This window comes from Neodiprion pinetum, chromosome 5, assembly GCF_021155775.2.
Source record: "Neodiprion pinetum isolate iyNeoPine1 chromosome 5, iyNeoPine1.2, whole genome shotgun sequence".
Classification (NCBI taxonomy): Eukaryota; Metazoa; Arthropoda; class Insecta; order Hymenoptera; family Diprionidae; genus Neodiprion; species Neodiprion pinetum.
The window spans coordinates 10,447,274-10,466,352 of NC_060236.1; the positions used below are offsets into that span (position 1 = coordinate 10,447,274).

Sequence of the window (19,079 nt, forward strand, 5' to 3'; positions counted from 1 at the left end):
CTCTACTTCTCCGGTTATTGATTCTACCGATCCATTCGCCAATACGACACTCGAACAGCTGGGTGATTTTACCGGTCGACCGTACTCTAACGCAATTTGGTGTCCGATCGTACCGAGAAATGTTCGCGATGAGCCGGTGTCTAACAACGCCCTGACCCATGTGCCCCCGATGCACACCCGCAAAAACCAGCGTTGACCGAACTCCATGGTTTGCATCGGAAAACACGTCGCGATTTCCCCCTCGACGCCACGCAATGCCGTGGTGTCTTCCACTCGGGGCGCCGCGCCGACACTTAGCGAGGCTGCCCTCCCTGGTTTCCCGAACACCGCGGACAATTCGTCGAATAGACGCCGTCGTACCCGCAATGGTAGCAAAAGGTTCGCAAGGGGTCCGGGCAACGGCTAAATCGGTGACCGGGACGATGACAATTCATGCATAACTTTTCGTCCCACACCTTGTCGCCACGAAATTGGTCGGCCCGGGACACGCCAGGGGCCGGCTGGTTAACCGAGGGGGCCGCTCCCCTCCTTGGTCCTCGCGCGGGTCGCGTTGGTGAGGTCCGCCTCGTTGGAGTCGGGCTTCCGCGACTTGGCGGTGCGCCGCTAGCTTTACCCCTCTGGGTCGCCACCGCCATTGCCTTCAATAATTTCTCCTCGAGCCCTTTCACCTGGGCCGCGAGCAGCTTCTCGATCGTCTGCGCTACGGTTGGCTCAATCCCTACTTCTGTAATTGCGGCTAATCCATGTTCGCCTCGAGTCGCCGCGGTTTTGGTCCGGCACGCTAATTCGCTAATAAAGGACTCTTTCGGCGCGGGCGGGGGGCGGTATTCGCGAGATAATGCGAGGTTTCTTTCCCGCTCCGTGGCGAGATAGATCAATTCGCTCCACGTACGAATTTCCCTTCGACGGAGGACTTCGCGAATTTCGGGACGCATGTTCTTAAAAGCCAGGTCTAATTGCTGTTCCATAGTGTACGGACGCGGCATCCGTCTCAACAACCCTCGAACACAGGAAAGATATTCTGTAACTGACTCTACTGGTCCCTGAGTTCGTGACCTAGCCTGGTCCTCCACGCGACTTCCGACTGTCCCGTCCCCGAACCACAAACGCAAGGCCGCGCGAAACTCATCGTACGTGACCCAGCTGTCCCGTTCGCAACGCAACCATTCCAAGGCTACGCCCGAGAAGATCATCGTGAGCGAACTCAACACTTCGTTCTCGCTCAATTCCGACAAACTACGCCACTCTTCCAATCGCGTCAAGAAATCCTCGACACTCGGCTCGCCAATCCCAGAGAACTTGAGGTTCCACCCTCGCAGGGCCCTCGGGATGTCACGTATTGTTTCCCGGGTACGCGATTCGATATTTGAATCCCGGGTACAGGTCGGCCGGGCAGCGGTCGCCATACCGCGAGGAATTGTTGCGGGATCGACCGGTAACGACCGGAATTCGACTCGCGAAGCTGGTGGCCCCGCGACTAGCCGGGTAGAATCCACGATAGGTTCCTCGAGCCCGTGTCGGTGCCCCTGGATCGGGGAGGCCTCCCCCCAGTGCCCCTGGGCTCCGCTAGTCATTGAAAACGGAATCGAATGGAAGGGTATTCGCGTCGGAACCTGGTACGCGGTCGGTCGCGAGGTGCTACCATACACCGCCGAGGTGGTGATAGCCGCCGAGGCGACGGCTACGCTCACCACCGTACTCGTCGTCGCTACCGTGGTTAGCCGGGTCGCGATGGTAATATTCACGGGCTCTAACAGCCGCGAATCGCTAGCCCTTCGGGGCTGTTCCCGCACCGGTTCCGTGATGGTCGCTAATTCGGCCAATCCCGCGAAGACATCCTCGTCCTCTGGTTCCCAGGTGACCGATAAATCCCCGCGCTCACGCAAGAGGTGTCGTACGTACCGGTCACGACGCACCAGTAGGTCACCGGTGGAATTTACCCTCGCGGTCACTAATGCCAACTCGAGCTCATCGCTCGTCATCTCGTACAACCATGCGCCAACGGTTACTTCCGCCATGTTGAATTTACCCGCGAAATTGAAGAGCAGGAATAAAGGTAAAAGCACGCACAAAAAGAGAAAGGGACAGTGATGAAAATACAAGAACGCAAAATCAAACTGTTCGAATCAAAAGACAAAAGCCGTAGGTGGAGTCTGAGCGCAAGCAAGGGTATCCAATAGGGACCCCTCGTATTGGTGAAATCACCGCTAATATTTTAACAAAAGCGCCAGCAAAGGAAATATTGCACACAAAATGAAACAAAACCACAAAAGAAAACAACAAACCAAAAACAAAAGACGAGCTGAAAGAAAAAGCAAAAAAAAAGAAAAGAAAAGAAAAGAAAAGAGAGAAAGAAGAGAAAAAAAAATTGTCGCGCAAGCAACAAACAAAAAAAAAAATTTTAATCTTTGACCGCAATGCTAAAAGCCGTCGTTGAACACACAACAAAAAAAAACAACAAAAACAAAAAAAAATAATTCCGAAACCGCAGAAGACAGTGAAAAACAAAAAGAAATTCGAAATCAAAAATAATAACAAAAGAAAATAAAATATGACACAATCAAGAGATAGGCGATAATGGCAGGCGATTTTATTCCTATTACTAGAAATGTAAGGTGTGAATATACACGGGGTACTTTTTCGTCACCCGGTATATTCGTTAAATCGTAGCCTGAGTCGTAAATCGCAACCTTTCGATGTTATTCGCCACCCTTTGTATTCAATTTTATTTCCTCGCTACGTATTTACACCTGTCCCGCTGTGCTCCAAACGTCAACACGCTTGACCGAAGTGTCTCGCGACCTCTCTCCCCCGAATTCTCCGAACGCTGTTGTTTGGTTCCGCGCGCGCTAACCGTTGCTAAGTCGAAATTTCCGAAACGCGCAACGCTACTATCTTTCTCGGAAATTTCCAGCGGAAATTTCGCGAAGGCCCCACGTTGGGCGCCAATTTGTGACGTGGATTTTTCTGCACCTCGGTTACTCGGAGCAAATAACCGGGAACTTACCGCGTGCACAATAATTTGGCGTCCACGATGTACCCTGGATCCAAAACAATATCGCGAAATTTGTTGGGCGCCTGGCGTGGTCAACACGCCTCGAAATCGGTCATACGATATACCGCGACCATATGCTCGGTAGCTCAGTACCGCGGAGAGGGGAGGGGTGATTTTCGGGTAGAGAGAATTGCAACACCAGTAAGCCAACACGTGCTGTGGCCAAATTACTATAACATTACGATGATATATTTTTCATCAGAGATAATACAAAAACAAAAAGAAATAAAAATAATAAAAGAAGTCAAAAGAATGATAATACGACCACGCAAGTCGTCTTTCGCGATTCCAAACACAATGTTACTATTATCTAAACTAAATAAGAAAGGTAGAAATACTCCAAATAAAAATAAAAATAGAAAAATAATAACAACAAAAAAAAAGGTGAATAAATCTAAGAGACCTCTACGGCCTACGTGCGCTAGTCGCCGTCTTAACAATATCCTACTTCCTAAAAACCAAAAACAAAATCGGGCTCGACGCGCTGCCCGCGAACGTCCTCTACACAATGGCGCTGATCGCCAACTTAATACTAACTGATAATACAAACAAAAAAAAAGAAAGAAACAAAAAGAATATCAAATAACTAAAAAGAATATTAAATAACTAAAGTGATGCGAGGCTCGTCGCGACACCCGCGATCCTCCTCTCAAAACGCATACGCTTATCAGCACGCACCCGAGCTTCACTTCCTCGGCGACGGCGGGTCGCAGTCGCGAATTCGAATGCTCCCCGTGATTGCTCGCGACCTGTACGATAATCGAAGCTGTGCCGGATGACGTGAATTGACCCCGTGTAACGGACTTCGGTCACACTCAAGCTCGAGACAATAACGTCTCGAGTCAACCCGTGGCTCGACTTGATTTTCTGGATCCCCCGAAATTAACGTTACTCTCTTACGCGCAACTCAGGCTACGGTCACCAAGCAAAAGAATCGGCAAACGAATTTCGAGTACTTTTCGACACGCAAACTAACAAAAGAAAACGGCTACCCTTTTTCGGATCAGCCTTGATTCAATTACCCTCGAAATTCGATCGCGAGAATGTTAACAACGCTTACCGCTCCACATCCACGCGACGAAGGGTCCAACTCCCTCGTGACGATGGCTGTCCATCATTCCTCGCGATCACCACTTCTATACAATAACGCAAACCCAAAGAAAAGCCTGACCTAACGCAACTTCGCCACGTGACTACTGTCTTAGTTGGTCGCCAGAACTCGAGTGATCTAGGATGGTCGCAACGCCGATCTCGTCGCGCGAATTTTTCGTGACGTCATCACCCTAAGAATGCGCAACAATCGATCGGTCATCGATTTTGGGGATTGCGCAACTTGCCGCGCACCTGTCGTCTCTACGCGGCGCAGAACTTAAGGCTAGATCGCGATGTCGTCTCCCGCGCAGCTCTACGTAGTCCTGGGGTTGGGCGGGGTGGTGCTCCCTCGTCGCTAGCTGGTACCTCGCGGTTGCCTTGGTTGGGCGTAAGCGGGGTGAGCGGGGAGGCTGCGGCGCGCCGGCCGCCAGCGGGAATCGCGTCCGCCTTGGATTCCCTCGCTGCAGGGATCTGCGTTGCCTCCCCCTCCGCAGCCTCGGTGTCCTTCCCGCAAGATCGTCGTGATTTCGCCTTGCCTCGAAAGATGTTCGGTATTGGAGTTGGTCACTGGAGGGTAGCCGGTGCACTCGAAAAAAAATTAAAAACAAAAGCCTGAAATATCTGGGTCGCAATGCTCTATTTCGTCCCTGTCGAAGCTCGGGTGCGTGACTCCAGTTCTGGCGCTCTCTGATATTATTCCGCGACTCGATTTTCTAGACCCTTATCCCGGGATCTCGCCCAGGGTTCAGGGAGTCTCTTGTAACGGGCAGGCCTAACCGAACTTCCACGTTACAATACATAATTTATATGTTAATTAAAAGCTAATGAGTCTTAGATTTCATTTCTATATGCATTTATGCTTTTTTATGATAATAATATTTTATATTTGAGTGTCTCATAATACCTACACTTACAAACTTGAACGTACCGGTGTATGAGACACTTTAGTCAGTGTATCTAGTAATACGGACATGTGCGTGTTCGTTTGTCCCGATTAGATGAGACAACGTATATTTATAAAGTTTTATATTATTAATGAGTGATATTAATTGTTAAAATATAACATTTGTATTGTATAGAGAATTGGCTTTTAGTACATTATTAAATATTTTCATATAAGTAAGTATTTTAAGTTAAATAACATAAACTTATAAACCTAACCTAAAATTGTGAAATTAAGTATTGACTTTACGAGAAAATTTTTTTATTTTTTCAATTAAATATTTTAATTTAGTTTATAATATTTAACTGTATATTTTATCAATTCGTTAAATGTTTCAGATTGTATACCACCAGTAAATAACAGACAAATTAAAATAATAATCTGAGGTCATGGGAAATAAACAGAGATCCAAGGGGATAAAAAAAAATCACTCAAAATCAAACAAAACAAAAGTGTTGTGCTCAAATTCGGATAAAAAACCTATGAAAACAAAACTTAGAAGAAATAAATATGATCCATCAAATATTGAAAAAGCTCTACAAGCAATAAAAGATACAGGATTATCTATACGAATGGCAGCTGCTGCTTATGGAGTACCTGTAGCCACGCTGGCTAGAAAAAAAAATGTTGGCCCTGAGAAAGCAAAAAATAAAACAGGTCCAGATACAGTTTTATCACCGAATGAAGAGGATAATATTGTTCAGTGGGTGCTGTACAGAGCATCAATGGGAGCTCCTGTGACTAAAACTGAACTATTGGATTGTGTACAAAGATATGTACAAACTATGGAAATCAAAACTCCGTTTACGGATAACCGTCCCAGTCGTCACTGGTATGAAGGTTTCCGAAAACGCCATCCTGAGTTATCCATTAGGAAACCCCAACATTTGAGTACTAGTAGGGCAGCTGTTAATCGTGAAGAATTGCAAGAGTGGTTCAAGGATTCTGGGAAATATTTAGAAAGTAAAAATTTATTGAATATTCCTGCCTCTAGAATCTTTAACTGCGATGAAAGTAGTATACTTCTGTGTCCTGACGCCGAAAGCGTGTTAGCTGAAAAAGGATCTCGTGCAGTTTACAAAATAGTTGATGGTGGCAAAGAATCATTGACTGTTTTATTCACGTACAGAGCAGATAGAACTCGTGCTCCTCCAATGCTTATGTACTCTTATAAGAAAAGTATACCTAAGAAAATAGTGGAAAATACTCCAACAGGATGGGGTCTTGGAGTATCGGACAGTGGCTGGATGACAACGGAGACCTTCTATGAATATATTACCAACGTGTTTTATCCTTGGTTACTTGAAGAAAAAACCGAATTTCCAGTTATTTTGTACATGGATAATCATTCTTCACACCTAAATTTACCCTTGGTAACTTTTTGTAGAGAAAAACAAATAGAATTGGTAATGTTACCTCCCAATTCCACCCATATTATGCAGCCATTGGATATTTCATTTTTCCATCCATTTAAAGAGACATGGAAAAAATGTGTACCGAAATGGAAAAACGAACATGGTGTTGGACAAATTAAAAAAGAAGATTTTCCTCAAGTACTCAAGTTCACGTTGGACAGTATGAAGAATGAAAAAAGTGTAGTCGTTAGTGGATTCAAAGGAGCTGGACTTTATCCATTTGACTCTAATGCAGTAGACTACGATATTTTACAGAAGAATAAAAAATCCAAAAAAACTGTTGATCGGCTGGATAACAATAGTGCAGATAGAAACGAAGAAAATCAACAGTTTTTGTTAAGTTTTGAAAAAAATTTACCGAAAGATATGCTTTCTGAATTTAAAGAAGCTGCAAAGTGTGGATCATGGAGCGGAGATCTAGAGAAGAAAGCATTATTCGATTACTGGTTCAAAATTTCTAATTATTCCACGGGTATTTAAAATAACAATTACGTCATTTTAATTTACAATCACTGACCTAATTACAATTCATATTTACAATTTTTTCTTCAAATTTTTTTAGAAATTTTTTATATACAATTTTTTTTATAATTTTTTTATATACAATTTTTTTTATAAATTTTTATATACTATTTCTCATTATGATTTTTAGAATGCGCTATATACAAAATGTAATTTTAAAACAATAGAATTTTTTACATTAATTTATTATAATTTATACTATTAATCATTTTTTTCAGTTAATTCGTTTAATTAATTCAGTATATTTTTTTTTAATACATACTTACACATTTTTAAAAATAGGTGTTACTACAAAACAGAACCCAGTAATCAAGAGTATTGAAATTTATAATGATCATCATAATCAAGACAATTTAAAAAACGACTTAAACACTAATAAACCTTATTTATCAAATGATATTGTTTCAAACACTAATTCTTCTACTGATTTTCTCTATACGATTGATCAAGAACTACCTAATTTGAATGTTGAAACAATCAATTCGTTAAATAATAACAAAGTATTGGAATCTATCATTATTAACGACAATGATTCTAGTGTGATTAACTTTGAAGAAACTAGTACTACTGATGATGGAAAAATTTTAGAGTTTATATTAAAATCTGGTCAAGTTAATAATGAAGAACAACCAACTGATAACGACAATGTAATACAATCTACTCTTTCAAACTTAAATGAACACAACTTTATTGAATTAGCAATTCCTGTTGTTTATGACAACTCGATTGTACCTGTACAGCATGGAGAGATTACAACAGAACTCACGATTACTCATCTCAAAGATCCGGTAATTAATGAAAATCATCAAGTCGGTACGTGAATATCATACTTATTATTTTTATGTTTAATAAATTTATATTATTAATGTAATTGTTTTCTTAGAACTCGAGAAGGAAAATTTAAATGGTGTTTCTCAAAAAACTGGCGTACATCATTCTATTGATGAGACTACATTAACAGCTATTGATAAAGGTAACATAGAATAATTACTTATGAACTATTTTTGAAAATAATTGACAAAATTAAGAGAAACTCTTATTTTTAGATAAGTCACCGAAGAGACCATTTAAGGAAATATTTACTTTACCGGTGGATTATTTACCAAAAAAAAAAAGAATTAAACTTGAAAAATCAGGCAAGTCAAAGCTACCATCTGTGGGAACCTCCGATGAATGGTACCAGCAACAATTGGAAAAGGAAAAAATGAAAAAAATGAAAGAAGAAAAACAAAAACATAAAAAAAAATTGCAAGAAGAAAAAAAAAAACTAATGGCTCAAGTTAAAGAATTACAAAAAAAAATCAAAGAAGAAAAATAAATTTATTTATATAATTTGTGTTGATTAGTCGTTTAATTTCTGAAAAATCTATTATTTGTTGTTTAAAATCTGAAATAATTTCTTATTTTATAATTATAATGATCTCAAATTAATAAATACATAAAATATATTCGATCTTTTTTATTTCTTAAGTGTCTCAAAAATAGGGACCTGTGTCATGAGACACTGGGGACATGTGTCTTTAAACTGTCTCATAAATAGGGTCATAGAGGTTGCCTCCAAAAAAAGCTTATTTTTATTAATTTTGAACTTAAAATTTATTATTAACAAGGAATATTGGCTAAATAATCATAAAATTAACAGATAACACAATAATAATTGTGTTTTTCATTCAAATATATTTTATATTACCGAGAATGTTCGACCTACCTCGAAAAGTGTCTCATAATGGGGACTTTTACCTTATGAAAGGACGGAGATTTGCAACGATTGAGGAGATAAAGACTGCATCGCTGGAAGAGCTCAAAGCTATACCAGAAAGTGCTTATCAGAAGTGCTTTGAGGATTGGAAAAAGCGTTGGCACAAGTGTATTATATCTGAGGGGGATTACTTTGAAGGGGACAACATAAATATTGATGAATAAATAAATAGTTTTTCATAAAAATATAAAGTCACCTTACTTTTTGAACACACCTCTATGTTGGGACCACGCTCTTGTATTCTGCCTATTCGGCATTCCCACTAAGGAAACCGTGCTCTCGTCACTGAAGCACACGCTGAGCTCCGGATTTTGATCATAAATGTTCATCATCTGTTCGCAAAATATGAGGCGTCGTCCCGCATCGCCAGGCAGAAGCTCTTGGTGTTTCTGCAGCTTGTACGCTTTGTATCCCACCGCACGCATTTTTCATGGAAGGAACTCTTATGGGGGAAAGATATTTGCAGCTACTCAGGGAGCAGATCATACCTGCAATCAGAGCGACTGAAGGGGACGCAAGTACAATTTATTCAAGTTATACCTAGGTATATTATGAATAATATTATTAATGATGATGATGATAACAGTAATGAAATTAATGATAATAATGTAAGATCGTGGTCCCCCATGTTGACTAAAAATTTTATGAAAATCACGATGGCCAAAGTAATTGACAATATTTGTCGAACTAATTAAAATTATAAAATTGGCTCAATATGATTTTGCGAGGCAATTGTAGACTGCGATCTAAATTCTTTCAATTATAAATTACAATTGCAATTCGTAAATCAAATCCAATCAATTAGGCCCAACACTGGTTGCAGAGCAGTTGACAGGAAATCGAGAGGACCTGGGTTCAAATCTCAGTGCAGTTACCCGAAGCTTCGGTTTTCCAAGATTCTGACAATAATATTAACAGTAAAATCATCATCATGATTTACTTTGGCCATCGTGATTTTCATAAACTTCTTAGTCAACATGGGGGACCACGATCTTACATTATTATCATTAATTTCATTACTGTTATCATCATCATCATTAATAATATTATTTATAATATACCTAGGGTATAACTTGAATAAATTGTACTTGCGTCCCCTTCAATCGCTCTGATTGCAGGTATAATCTGCTCCCTGAGTGGTTGCATATGGGGCACGTTGGTTTGGTTGAAGAAGCGTTCGTCGTTGTAACGAAACTTTGACCGCGGAGGTGCGTTCCCTGTCGTTCGCGATGCGCCGTACCTGGCTTCGAGTTTCGAGACTTTATGGCCCTTGGGTTCGAGGTTGTGGTCTTTGGCGCGGTTAAAGTATGTTCTGAGCAATTCGCTCGAGCTTCAAGGAAATCGAGGAAATCGGTGTATGATTTAACTTCGTTAGTTTTTATCGATAGCTCCCATTCTGTCATTAACGATACGTTGATTTTTGACCGAATAAGATGAATTATGGGGATGCTCCACGTCTTTACGGATTGACCCTTATTTTCGATTGCTCGGAGATGTTGTCGAAAGGCATCCACTAATTCTTCTAAAGATCCGGATGATTCCCTTGCGACACGTGGAAATTCGCTAAGAGCATTCCAGTGTCTTTCAATCACCTGCCGTTTCCGATCATATTTTTTATTCAGCATTGTTAGGGCATCCTCGTAATTTCGTCCGGTTGTTTCTAATGATTCTGTAGTTTTGAGAGCTCTTCCTTTAACTGCAGATCGTAAATACTGGAATTTTTGAACTATAGTTAGATTTTTGTTCTCGTGAATGACCGCAGTAAACATGTCATAAAAAGGCGACCAGTCTTCATGATTTCCGTCGAAGTTACTTAGCTGGATTTGTGGTAACCTCACCGGAATATTTGAAGAAATGGGTGCTGAGATGCTTGCTTGAGGATCTGATACCGTCGTGGTAGACGAGGTGTCGCGTTGCAAGTCCAGCAAGATATTGCTAACATTCGCGATGATTTGATAATATCTATCTTGCATGTTTAAACCTTCATCTTGTTCTACATCTGTAGGATTAAGTCGTTCTATTTTTTCTTGTATGGGTAAAAATTTGTTCCAATGTTCTTGAAGAGTTTGGAATTGTTTATTAAGATACACGTGATCCGGTTCACCTGTTCCTGTTTCTTCGACGAGCATTTTTGCAAAATGCGTAAGTCGACGTTTCATTAGACCTCGCGATTGATGCAATTCTACGAGTTCACTTACTCGATCTCCACTAGAACCTTGTGTTTTTGGCATTTTTACGGAGTATTTGACAGTTGCGTGGTAATTTAAGAAGAAAAGGGAGACGATTGGTGATTTGATAAATTAACGAGCTTATCGATTGTTGAGGTTTGCGTGGCTGCTACGTTGAGTGGCGATGAATTACCGTTGTTGTGGGTGATTTTCCGACGTGGACTTTTTTATGGCAATAGTTCGTTGAAAAAGTCATTAGTTTTTGTAGTCATCCGGCTCGAAGGACCAAAATGTTTGCGCTTGGCATCGATGGCGGTAAGAGATTTTTTACCAACGAGGGTTGTAAATCCTCGTCAAACCAATCGAGAAAGATTTTCGATGCACTGGCGTCCTTGAGACAATTGGGTTTGACTCAAAGATGATTCAATGTTAGAAGGTTTTAAATCAACAAATATATTTATTAAAAGGCTTGAAGTAAATTAAATACACTTTTGATCTAAGGTTGTACAAGATTCACGCGGGATAAAGGTAGTGAGAAGTAATTGTGGAAGTTAGAATAAGTTGGTCTTCTCTTCGCGTTGGTCGAAACGAATCAGATCTTAGAAGTAGTTCTTAAAAATTAACTGAGTTCCGATGGCCAAAAGACCACTGGGAGGGGTAGGGGTGTCCCTTGAGAGAAGGGATAAATTTTGCTTGGGAGTGGGAGAGATGGTCACTCATAGGAAAATTTTGCACCGAAAAAAAGATTGTAGTGGGTAGGTACGAAGGAATGAGAGGGAGTGAGCAGGTGAGCGAGAAACAGAAACGTACATTCCCAATATGAGATGCACGTGCGGGCGTTTTATGATACACGTCATAAAAAACAAGGAACGAAAAGTAAGGATTAGAGGATTGGTAGGTAGGCAAAGGTATTTACTAGTAGAAAGTAGAGAAATTGTCGAGATTGCAAGACTGGCTGCCAGATGTGGCAGACAGGCGTAAGGATTATCCTTTTTTGCAAATCAGTCGAAGAAATTCGTCAATGAGGGATGGGAACTTCCAGCAGTTGAGTATTTTATGAACCTCAAAACGTGACTAAAATGTCCACGCAGAGATTTAGGATTAGAGAATGTGAAATAAAGATCAAGAATGTTGAACGTGAAAAAGAATGCCGCTAATTTACAGAGCGGATTCAACAATGGCCAGCCTGCGAAAAACAGACGAAGAACGTGAGTGGTGCCGAGTCGGCGGTGACCGAGTGTTGACTTTCAAGATATTCTCTTGGTATATCGAAAAACAATGCAGTCAACAGAAGAACTGACATACAACACATACAACATCTGAGTCACCTCTATTCGGATATCGTCTAAACTGTCAGTAAAATTTGGCATAGACTGTAGTGCAATTAGGCCAGTACACAAATAAATATGTAAACAGGTACTTAACTTTCAAATATTGTTGTTAAATTGACTATTAAGAGAGCACTTCAGGCAGTATATTAAAGTTGGAATTCACTTCCTCGTTATACAGACCATGCTAGGAACATCGTAAGCGTCAAGGAATGTCCGATTCATGTAAGTATTAATAAATTAATCTTCCATAGTAGTTTAAACAATAAGATAAAAATATGAAACGTTGGCATTTGCGTACACTATGAAATATGAAAACACTTAAAAATATGTAGATGCAACAGAGATAAAAAAAATTGCCTTGTTGCGTAATGTTCTTAACGTGGCAATTAGTCAGCAAGTTCAAGTCATATAACAAATGGTTATTACTTGTATTGAAGTAGACGTGTGACGAATTAAGAGTAATTAGAGAATTCCGCCAAAGTGTGAACGATAACTCCTCATTTTAGGGTATCGGAAAACAGCGTTACCATATATGGTATAGTATATATGTACTGAAACGAACTAGAGTAGTAGAATACCCACACAGTTCCAAGGTATACGCGGACGACGAAGGACGGACAGACTCAAACTTACCAACGGATCACCCCGCCCACCTGAAAAACCAGAGTACACGCGGAGCGTCTCCTATTCGCCAGAATCCGGTTAAAACCAGATCCTTCCAAACGCGCAGCTAGAGCACGAGCAGCAGTGTTCAAGCAGAGAGCTGACCTGACTCATGTGGTTTTCGGAAAGCAAACAAGATAGAGCGCCCGGTTGACTCGGCGAAATCGGAGTAAATTCACGAGACTCAAATAATTTTAACGGATTTATTTGAATTCAAAATTAGAAACGGAAAACGATATTACAGGATAATTCGAGTTGAAGCAATCGTATATTGAAACATTTAAATACCAAGAACATAATTCCCAAAGCGAGAGTTATTGGTGTAATGTTTTTCTAAGCATAAAAAGGGACGAGGCAGAAGAAGAAATTGTAAAGACAAATTTCACAGAAAAATTTAAAACAAAATAGCATATACGTATAATATTCGGTAGTTTTAATGCGTTTTACTGGATAGCATCGAGATCTTGATCTCGTGATTCTCGTTTGGCAGAGTGGGGGAGGATTGAGAAATGGTAAATAGCCCACTCGCCCGAAATTTCGGCTGTTGTTGCTCCTCGTGTTTGGAAGCTGTTCTAACGACTTTGATCACGATTCACTGATGAGATTTGACTCGAGATATGTCAGACAACAAGCTCGGCAAAGCCTTGCCGAACGACAGCTGAGAGTGCTCTGAGGCGACAATAAGACGTATCGATCTGTGTGTGTAATAGGCTATCCTGTACAATGGATAATCAATAGAAAGAAACAGAGAATCGAGCATATGAATTACGGAAGACGAATAGTGTTGAGAATGTCAATAGAGGAAAACTCGCTTCGAGATAATTTAATGTTAGTTTATTTTTTCTTGTGAAACCATCTTTATTTCCAAATATTTCCGCTGCATCATTTTTTTCGGAACATTAATAATTATAAAATATATCATTGGATGCATCTTACGTATTCTATCGCGTGCAAAGGGATTGTTTTCTTACCTGAACAGGCGGGTAATTATCTTGAGGGCATAGTTATCAGCTACGGTGAAACGAAGTAGGTGTACAGCACTGTATTATTCCGAGTCCGATGACCGATATTTGTGGATTCCGAGTTCGATGGGCAGAAACGGCTGATATTCCTGATCTGCAGTGAGTGAACGATTCGAATATCAAAGCAATCGTAGGCCGGTAGGCTCAATGTCTGATCCTAGCTCTGCAAGAGAAACACGGCAACGGTATTCGTATCAGAGTCCGTACGATGGAAATGAGCAGCGAACAATAAGAATTGTTGCAATTGAAATATGCGCCTCGATCCATCATCGATTGCAGTCTTCAGCTCTCGCAAAAATACTTCGATATTCATGGTTCGCCGCGAAATTATCGCCAGATCGCGAAGTATTTAGCGACGTTAACGAACGACATTCACACGACAAAATGTGACTGTGGCAAACGTGCCTTCGCACGTTGCTCGTGGTCTGCTGAATTTTTATTTTTTGATTGCTTTTATGATAGATATCACCCTGAGGAATGCACTGGTTTTCTTGAAGTATGAAAATAAAATAAAAGCAATAATTGGAATACCAGAATTTATGATGGTAAAATCTATTTTTAATAAGATTGGCCATGCTTACTTATTTTTTTGATAACTTCATTGTATTTCACAATGTCACAAAAAATATTGATGTCGTATACTTCCGCGATGAAAGAAGATAAAAGCGAGAGGGGAAGAAAGTGGACAAAAAAATCTGCATAATCTGAAAGCTGTGACCGGAATCGGCAGCTTCCGTCAAATTTGAACAAAGACCCTGCTTCGTCTCAAATTCGGTTGCAATGAGATTAAGCCGATTCTTTAAACACCTAGAAGGAATTCATAGATTTATGAGAAACTAGATTTCCCTAGTTCTTGACGGAATTAAGACTTGCTATGATTCAAGAGTCAGAAATTCAACGTTGAATTCAGAGGATTCTGTTTGGATGTTTTAACCACTAAGGCAGAGAGGGCGATCTTCAAACTGTCAAAGTAACCGAAGGAGCCCTTATTTGGTGGTTAACCGAATCAATGACGTCGTTTACAGGATCCGAAGGACCACTCACTTGCGCCAGAAAGTCGTTTACCTTTACCAGCTGGCTACGTTTGAAAGAGTAGGAAATTCCAAGAGCCTAAAGCATCTTTTCGGGTGAAATCGACTTGGCTGTCAACTTCAGACGAAGCTCACCCAGCCCCCCACACTTATCATCGATTGGAGACGTAATCTCCCTTCTAGAATCTACGAGTCAAGACCTCTGACGATCATCATTGAAGGGAACATCGACTGCGGCAAGACGACGTTCGCGAGACAATTTTTGACTGATCACCGAGTTTGTACGCTAATAGAACCCCTCAAGGAGTATCGATACAGCGAGTATTCCAATTTCAGCCATATGCTCAAATGGTTACGCTCGATAGACCTCTACCGGCGCCCTCCTTACTTGTTGAAGTGATGGAGAGATCGAGATATAGCACGCGATTGTTTCATAAAAGCTCGTCGGAGGTTAGGGAATTCTCGAGACTTCGAGTCGAATTTGCTTGGGAAAAATTCTGCTTTTCTCGTTCAGGTATTGAAGCTTAGATTAGACTTGATTGATTACTTGCGAGTTTCCCCAAAAACCTCTTTCACCCGGGTCTTTTTCCGTTCGCGTGAAAACCAATCAAGAATTATCTGAGAATTACTCAGTGCTATTCATGAGGTTCATGAAGATTGGCTTGTTAGACGGACGTTTTTTTCCTTACCCGCCCTCGTTTTGATTTTGAATGCCGAGTCCTTTAGTGACATGGTTTATTCTGGTTTTTGCAACGCTTTTTCTCTACAAGGAATAGAGCTTGGATACGAAATAAATTTGCCGCCAAAAAACTCAACTCATCCATATTTCGTTTTACGAATTCATTGAAACCAAACAAGATGCGAACAAAAAGTTTATGATTTAATGATAAATTGAGGAAAGGAAAAAATGTCTTTGTTGATGTATTTTAGGGTTGTTTTGACTTCCTCGCATTGATCGCACCCCTCTGTTGATTGGATACCTACAATAGACTTTTTGCAGCGCTGACACTTCTCTCCGGTCTCGGTAATACTATTGTAGATTTCCAGCGTATTTTTGAAGGCTTCGATACTCGAAATAAGAAGGAACGAGTGGATGATTGTTTAATAGTTGTTCTTCTCCTTCTTCTTTTCATAAAGGAAGGGTATTGGAAGAAAAAGAACTTACTGGATTGTGAAACACTTTCTACACAGGAATCCCGCCTTGCTCCACTCCACGATTCCAAAGTCTTTTCCGCATCTTGCAAGCGCTCATTTCTCTTCGAACCGTTGTTCAAAGGCGGGGCGTGATATGGGCGAAGCGTTTTCCCAATTGAATCGGAAGGCGAGAGCTTCTGCGCTTGTGTAAGTTGGTTGAACCGATGATATTTTTAGTGAAATAGCTCTTCGTCAAAGGTTTGCTATTTTTGATCGGTAACGGGGTCAATTTCAATTTTGTTTCTCCCCTTGAATTTGTTTATTTCTAGAAGTTTTTTCTTCAGGAGCGAGTTTTGGGGCGATTAAGCTTTGATTTTGAATAATCAGAGCAGAGCCGTGATTATTTTCCAGAGCCGACGAGCGATCGATTGATCTTTTTTTTCGATCCATCGGTTTTTCGCAAGTTTTCCAGGTTATCCCGCTGTCAGAACTCTGTCTTTTCTTTTTCTGTTCCGAGGATGACTAGTGGTCTCCGAGTCTGGTTAGGATATGGATAAGTTTCGGATGAGACTGTTTCTTTTCTTTTTCTAAAACGAACAACCTGATGTGAATTGTCCTTGCTGTCTCCAAATTCGGACTTGGATTACACCACTACCACTAACATTTGTCCTCTCTGAATGTGAGGTGTGTTGCTTCTGGAAGAAGTCCTGGGTCCAGTCCACCTTCCCTTTACGTGTTCCCAAAGATTTTTTTACTCCTGGTGGAAATCCCCCGACCAAGCTATCATTCTCCGTCCCGTCTTTTACTTCGAAAGGACTGTTGGTATCCGCCGTTCCGGACTTCCCCGGTCCAAAGATCTTCTGGCTCCAGAAACATCTTTCACACGAATACGTTTAGAAATATCTTCCATTATGAAGATTTACACGAAGAATTGCACCCGAGCATTTTCTTTACACTTATTTTTGTAATAACACTAATTTTTGGCATTGAATTTGGAATGATCGGTTATGCGCTCAAGGTTTTTTCGTTTTACCTTGAGACTGCAGGCAAATTCCAGGTAGTACAAAAGGGAGTCTTCCGATTTATAGAGCCATAGGTCCGACCCACCTTAGAGCACCGACTGCTGAATCGCTGATGCAATTGCTAAAACTTATCCTTTCCTCGGGTGTGTGTGTTGATATAACAAAAGGAAAAATCATTTGTTACGGCCCCTCTTTTAATGATGTTAGTAGTTATCATAAGTAAAAGACATGTTTCAGGATGCCGTAAGCGTCGAACAGTATACCCTGCAAGCGTCGCTCTTGAGCTTCGGCTTAGTCGTCGCTCGGCAAAGCGAACGGTATCGCCATGATCGTATTTTATTCGATGAAGGAAATCAAGAAATTTTCTGAAGAGAACCGTATAGTTCACAGTTATTGCAATCGCCTAGTTTTTCCAACACTTCGAATACAACGAACTGCGATCTAGATGCAGATTTCGATTTTATTTATATCGGTTTGTCGGAATTCCGTGGATTTTATTATCTTCTTCTTTTTTCTTCTTAATTACTTTTCATTATCTCTTCTGATTGTGTTCTTTCAACTTCCCTCATCAAAATGTCGTGGGTTATTTACGTAACTGTTCAAAATCACTGGGGTTTCGCTTCGAGAAATTCACTGCTCCAAATATTGTAACGGGTACGGCTTATCTTGATGTAAGAGCCTATGAGATAAACCCGTTACCGTGTGTTCTTTGTCGAATGTCGATGAAATAATAGATAAATAAGAAGCCCCGTCTAAAAGGTAAAAGCAGGTTAAGCTTGTCAAACCCAAAAAACCCCGGGCAGTCTAACTACGCGGACTTGGGTATCACCAAAGCCGCCTTGATATGTGAACAGGCACCTCCGCCCGTTGCTCCCTTCAGTAAGACAAGGGCTCGAGAGCCGTTGCTTCACAGCTGGAAACAAGTGATAGAGGCGTATGTCACCTATTCGGAGATACGGGCTAACCAGCACTCCCTTCTAATCGCGAACTCGGAGTAAACAGAGTCGCCTGTCTGTTTCTGTTGTGGGTTATTGACCCAAAACACGGGATGATCGAACTGCGCGGACTTAGGTATCACCTGAGCCGCCTTGAATTTGTGAACAAGCACCTCCGCCCGTTGCTCCCTTCAGTAAGCCGGAGGCTTGTAGGCCGTGGCTTCAAACCAGAGACAAGTGAGAGAGGCGTATGTCACCTAGTCGGAGATACGGGTTTCCCAGTACTCCATTCTAATCGCGAACTCGGAGTAAACAGAGTCGCCTATCCATTTCCGTTGTGGGTTACTGACCCAAAACACCGCCAACCTTCCAGACCAGGGAATACCTTGGGTGGGTGTTAGTTTATTCCCTTCCCTTTTTCGAAGTAAAACTTTACATTCGAGGAATAGGTTTGATAACGAGACAGACGAGAGCATGTTTAGATAGCAAATAAGTTTCAATAGCGATAAATTCTAATACAATGGTCATTGTCAGTAGATGATGATATGGGTTCACAACATTAACCGTAGAGAACAAAAGATGAAAATAAAATTAAAGAAATGATGATACGATCAGAATTCTTCGGTTCTGCTCCTAAATTTCACTACAGCTCAAACGTTAAATACTCGGATCTGTTCAATCCTTCATCTAGCGGTCCCGGGCTATCGTGGACCCTAAATTTTATACTCATTTCTAAGTTCGGACTAAGCTCTTTTCTTGAAATTCCCCTCTAAATGTCGTTAGGCGAAATTCGATAATGCTCTCTAGACAAGAAACGTTTAGTACAAAAATGACGCAGCTCTGCGCTTTGCTAGACAACTAGTAACCGCTCTTCATGGTCCACCAGTTTTATACTCTCCCACAACCGTTGTTGGATTATCCTGCCGACGTCATTTCCCTATTTCTGTGTCCTGTTGTGGGTCGTCGTCCTGGTACGCGTTGGTCAGC

At 41.1% G+C, this 19,079-nt stretch overlaps 2 protein-coding genes across 2 annotated transcripts; one reads left to right on the forward strand and one right to left on the reverse strand.

Moving 5' to 3' along the window:
• The first annotated feature begins 5,662 nt into the window (after positions 1–5,662).
• LOC124220086 (tigger transposable element-derived protein 1-like) lies at positions 5,663–6,985 on the forward strand. Its single transcript, XM_069136138.1, has one exon. It carries the CDS (start codon positions 5,663–5,665, stop codon positions 6,983–6,985), a length of 1,323 nt encoding a protein of 440 aa, XP_068992239.1.
• Positions 6,986–9,847: 2,862 nt separating this feature from the next.
• On the reverse strand, positions 9,848–11,017 carry LOC124220107 (uncharacterized). Its single transcript, XM_046628568.1, has one exon. The coding sequence runs from the start codon at positions 11,015–11,017 to the stop codon at positions 9,848–9,850; it is 1,170 nt and encodes a 389-aa protein (XP_046484524.1).
• Between the last annotated feature and the right edge of the window lie 8,062 nt (positions 11,018–19,079).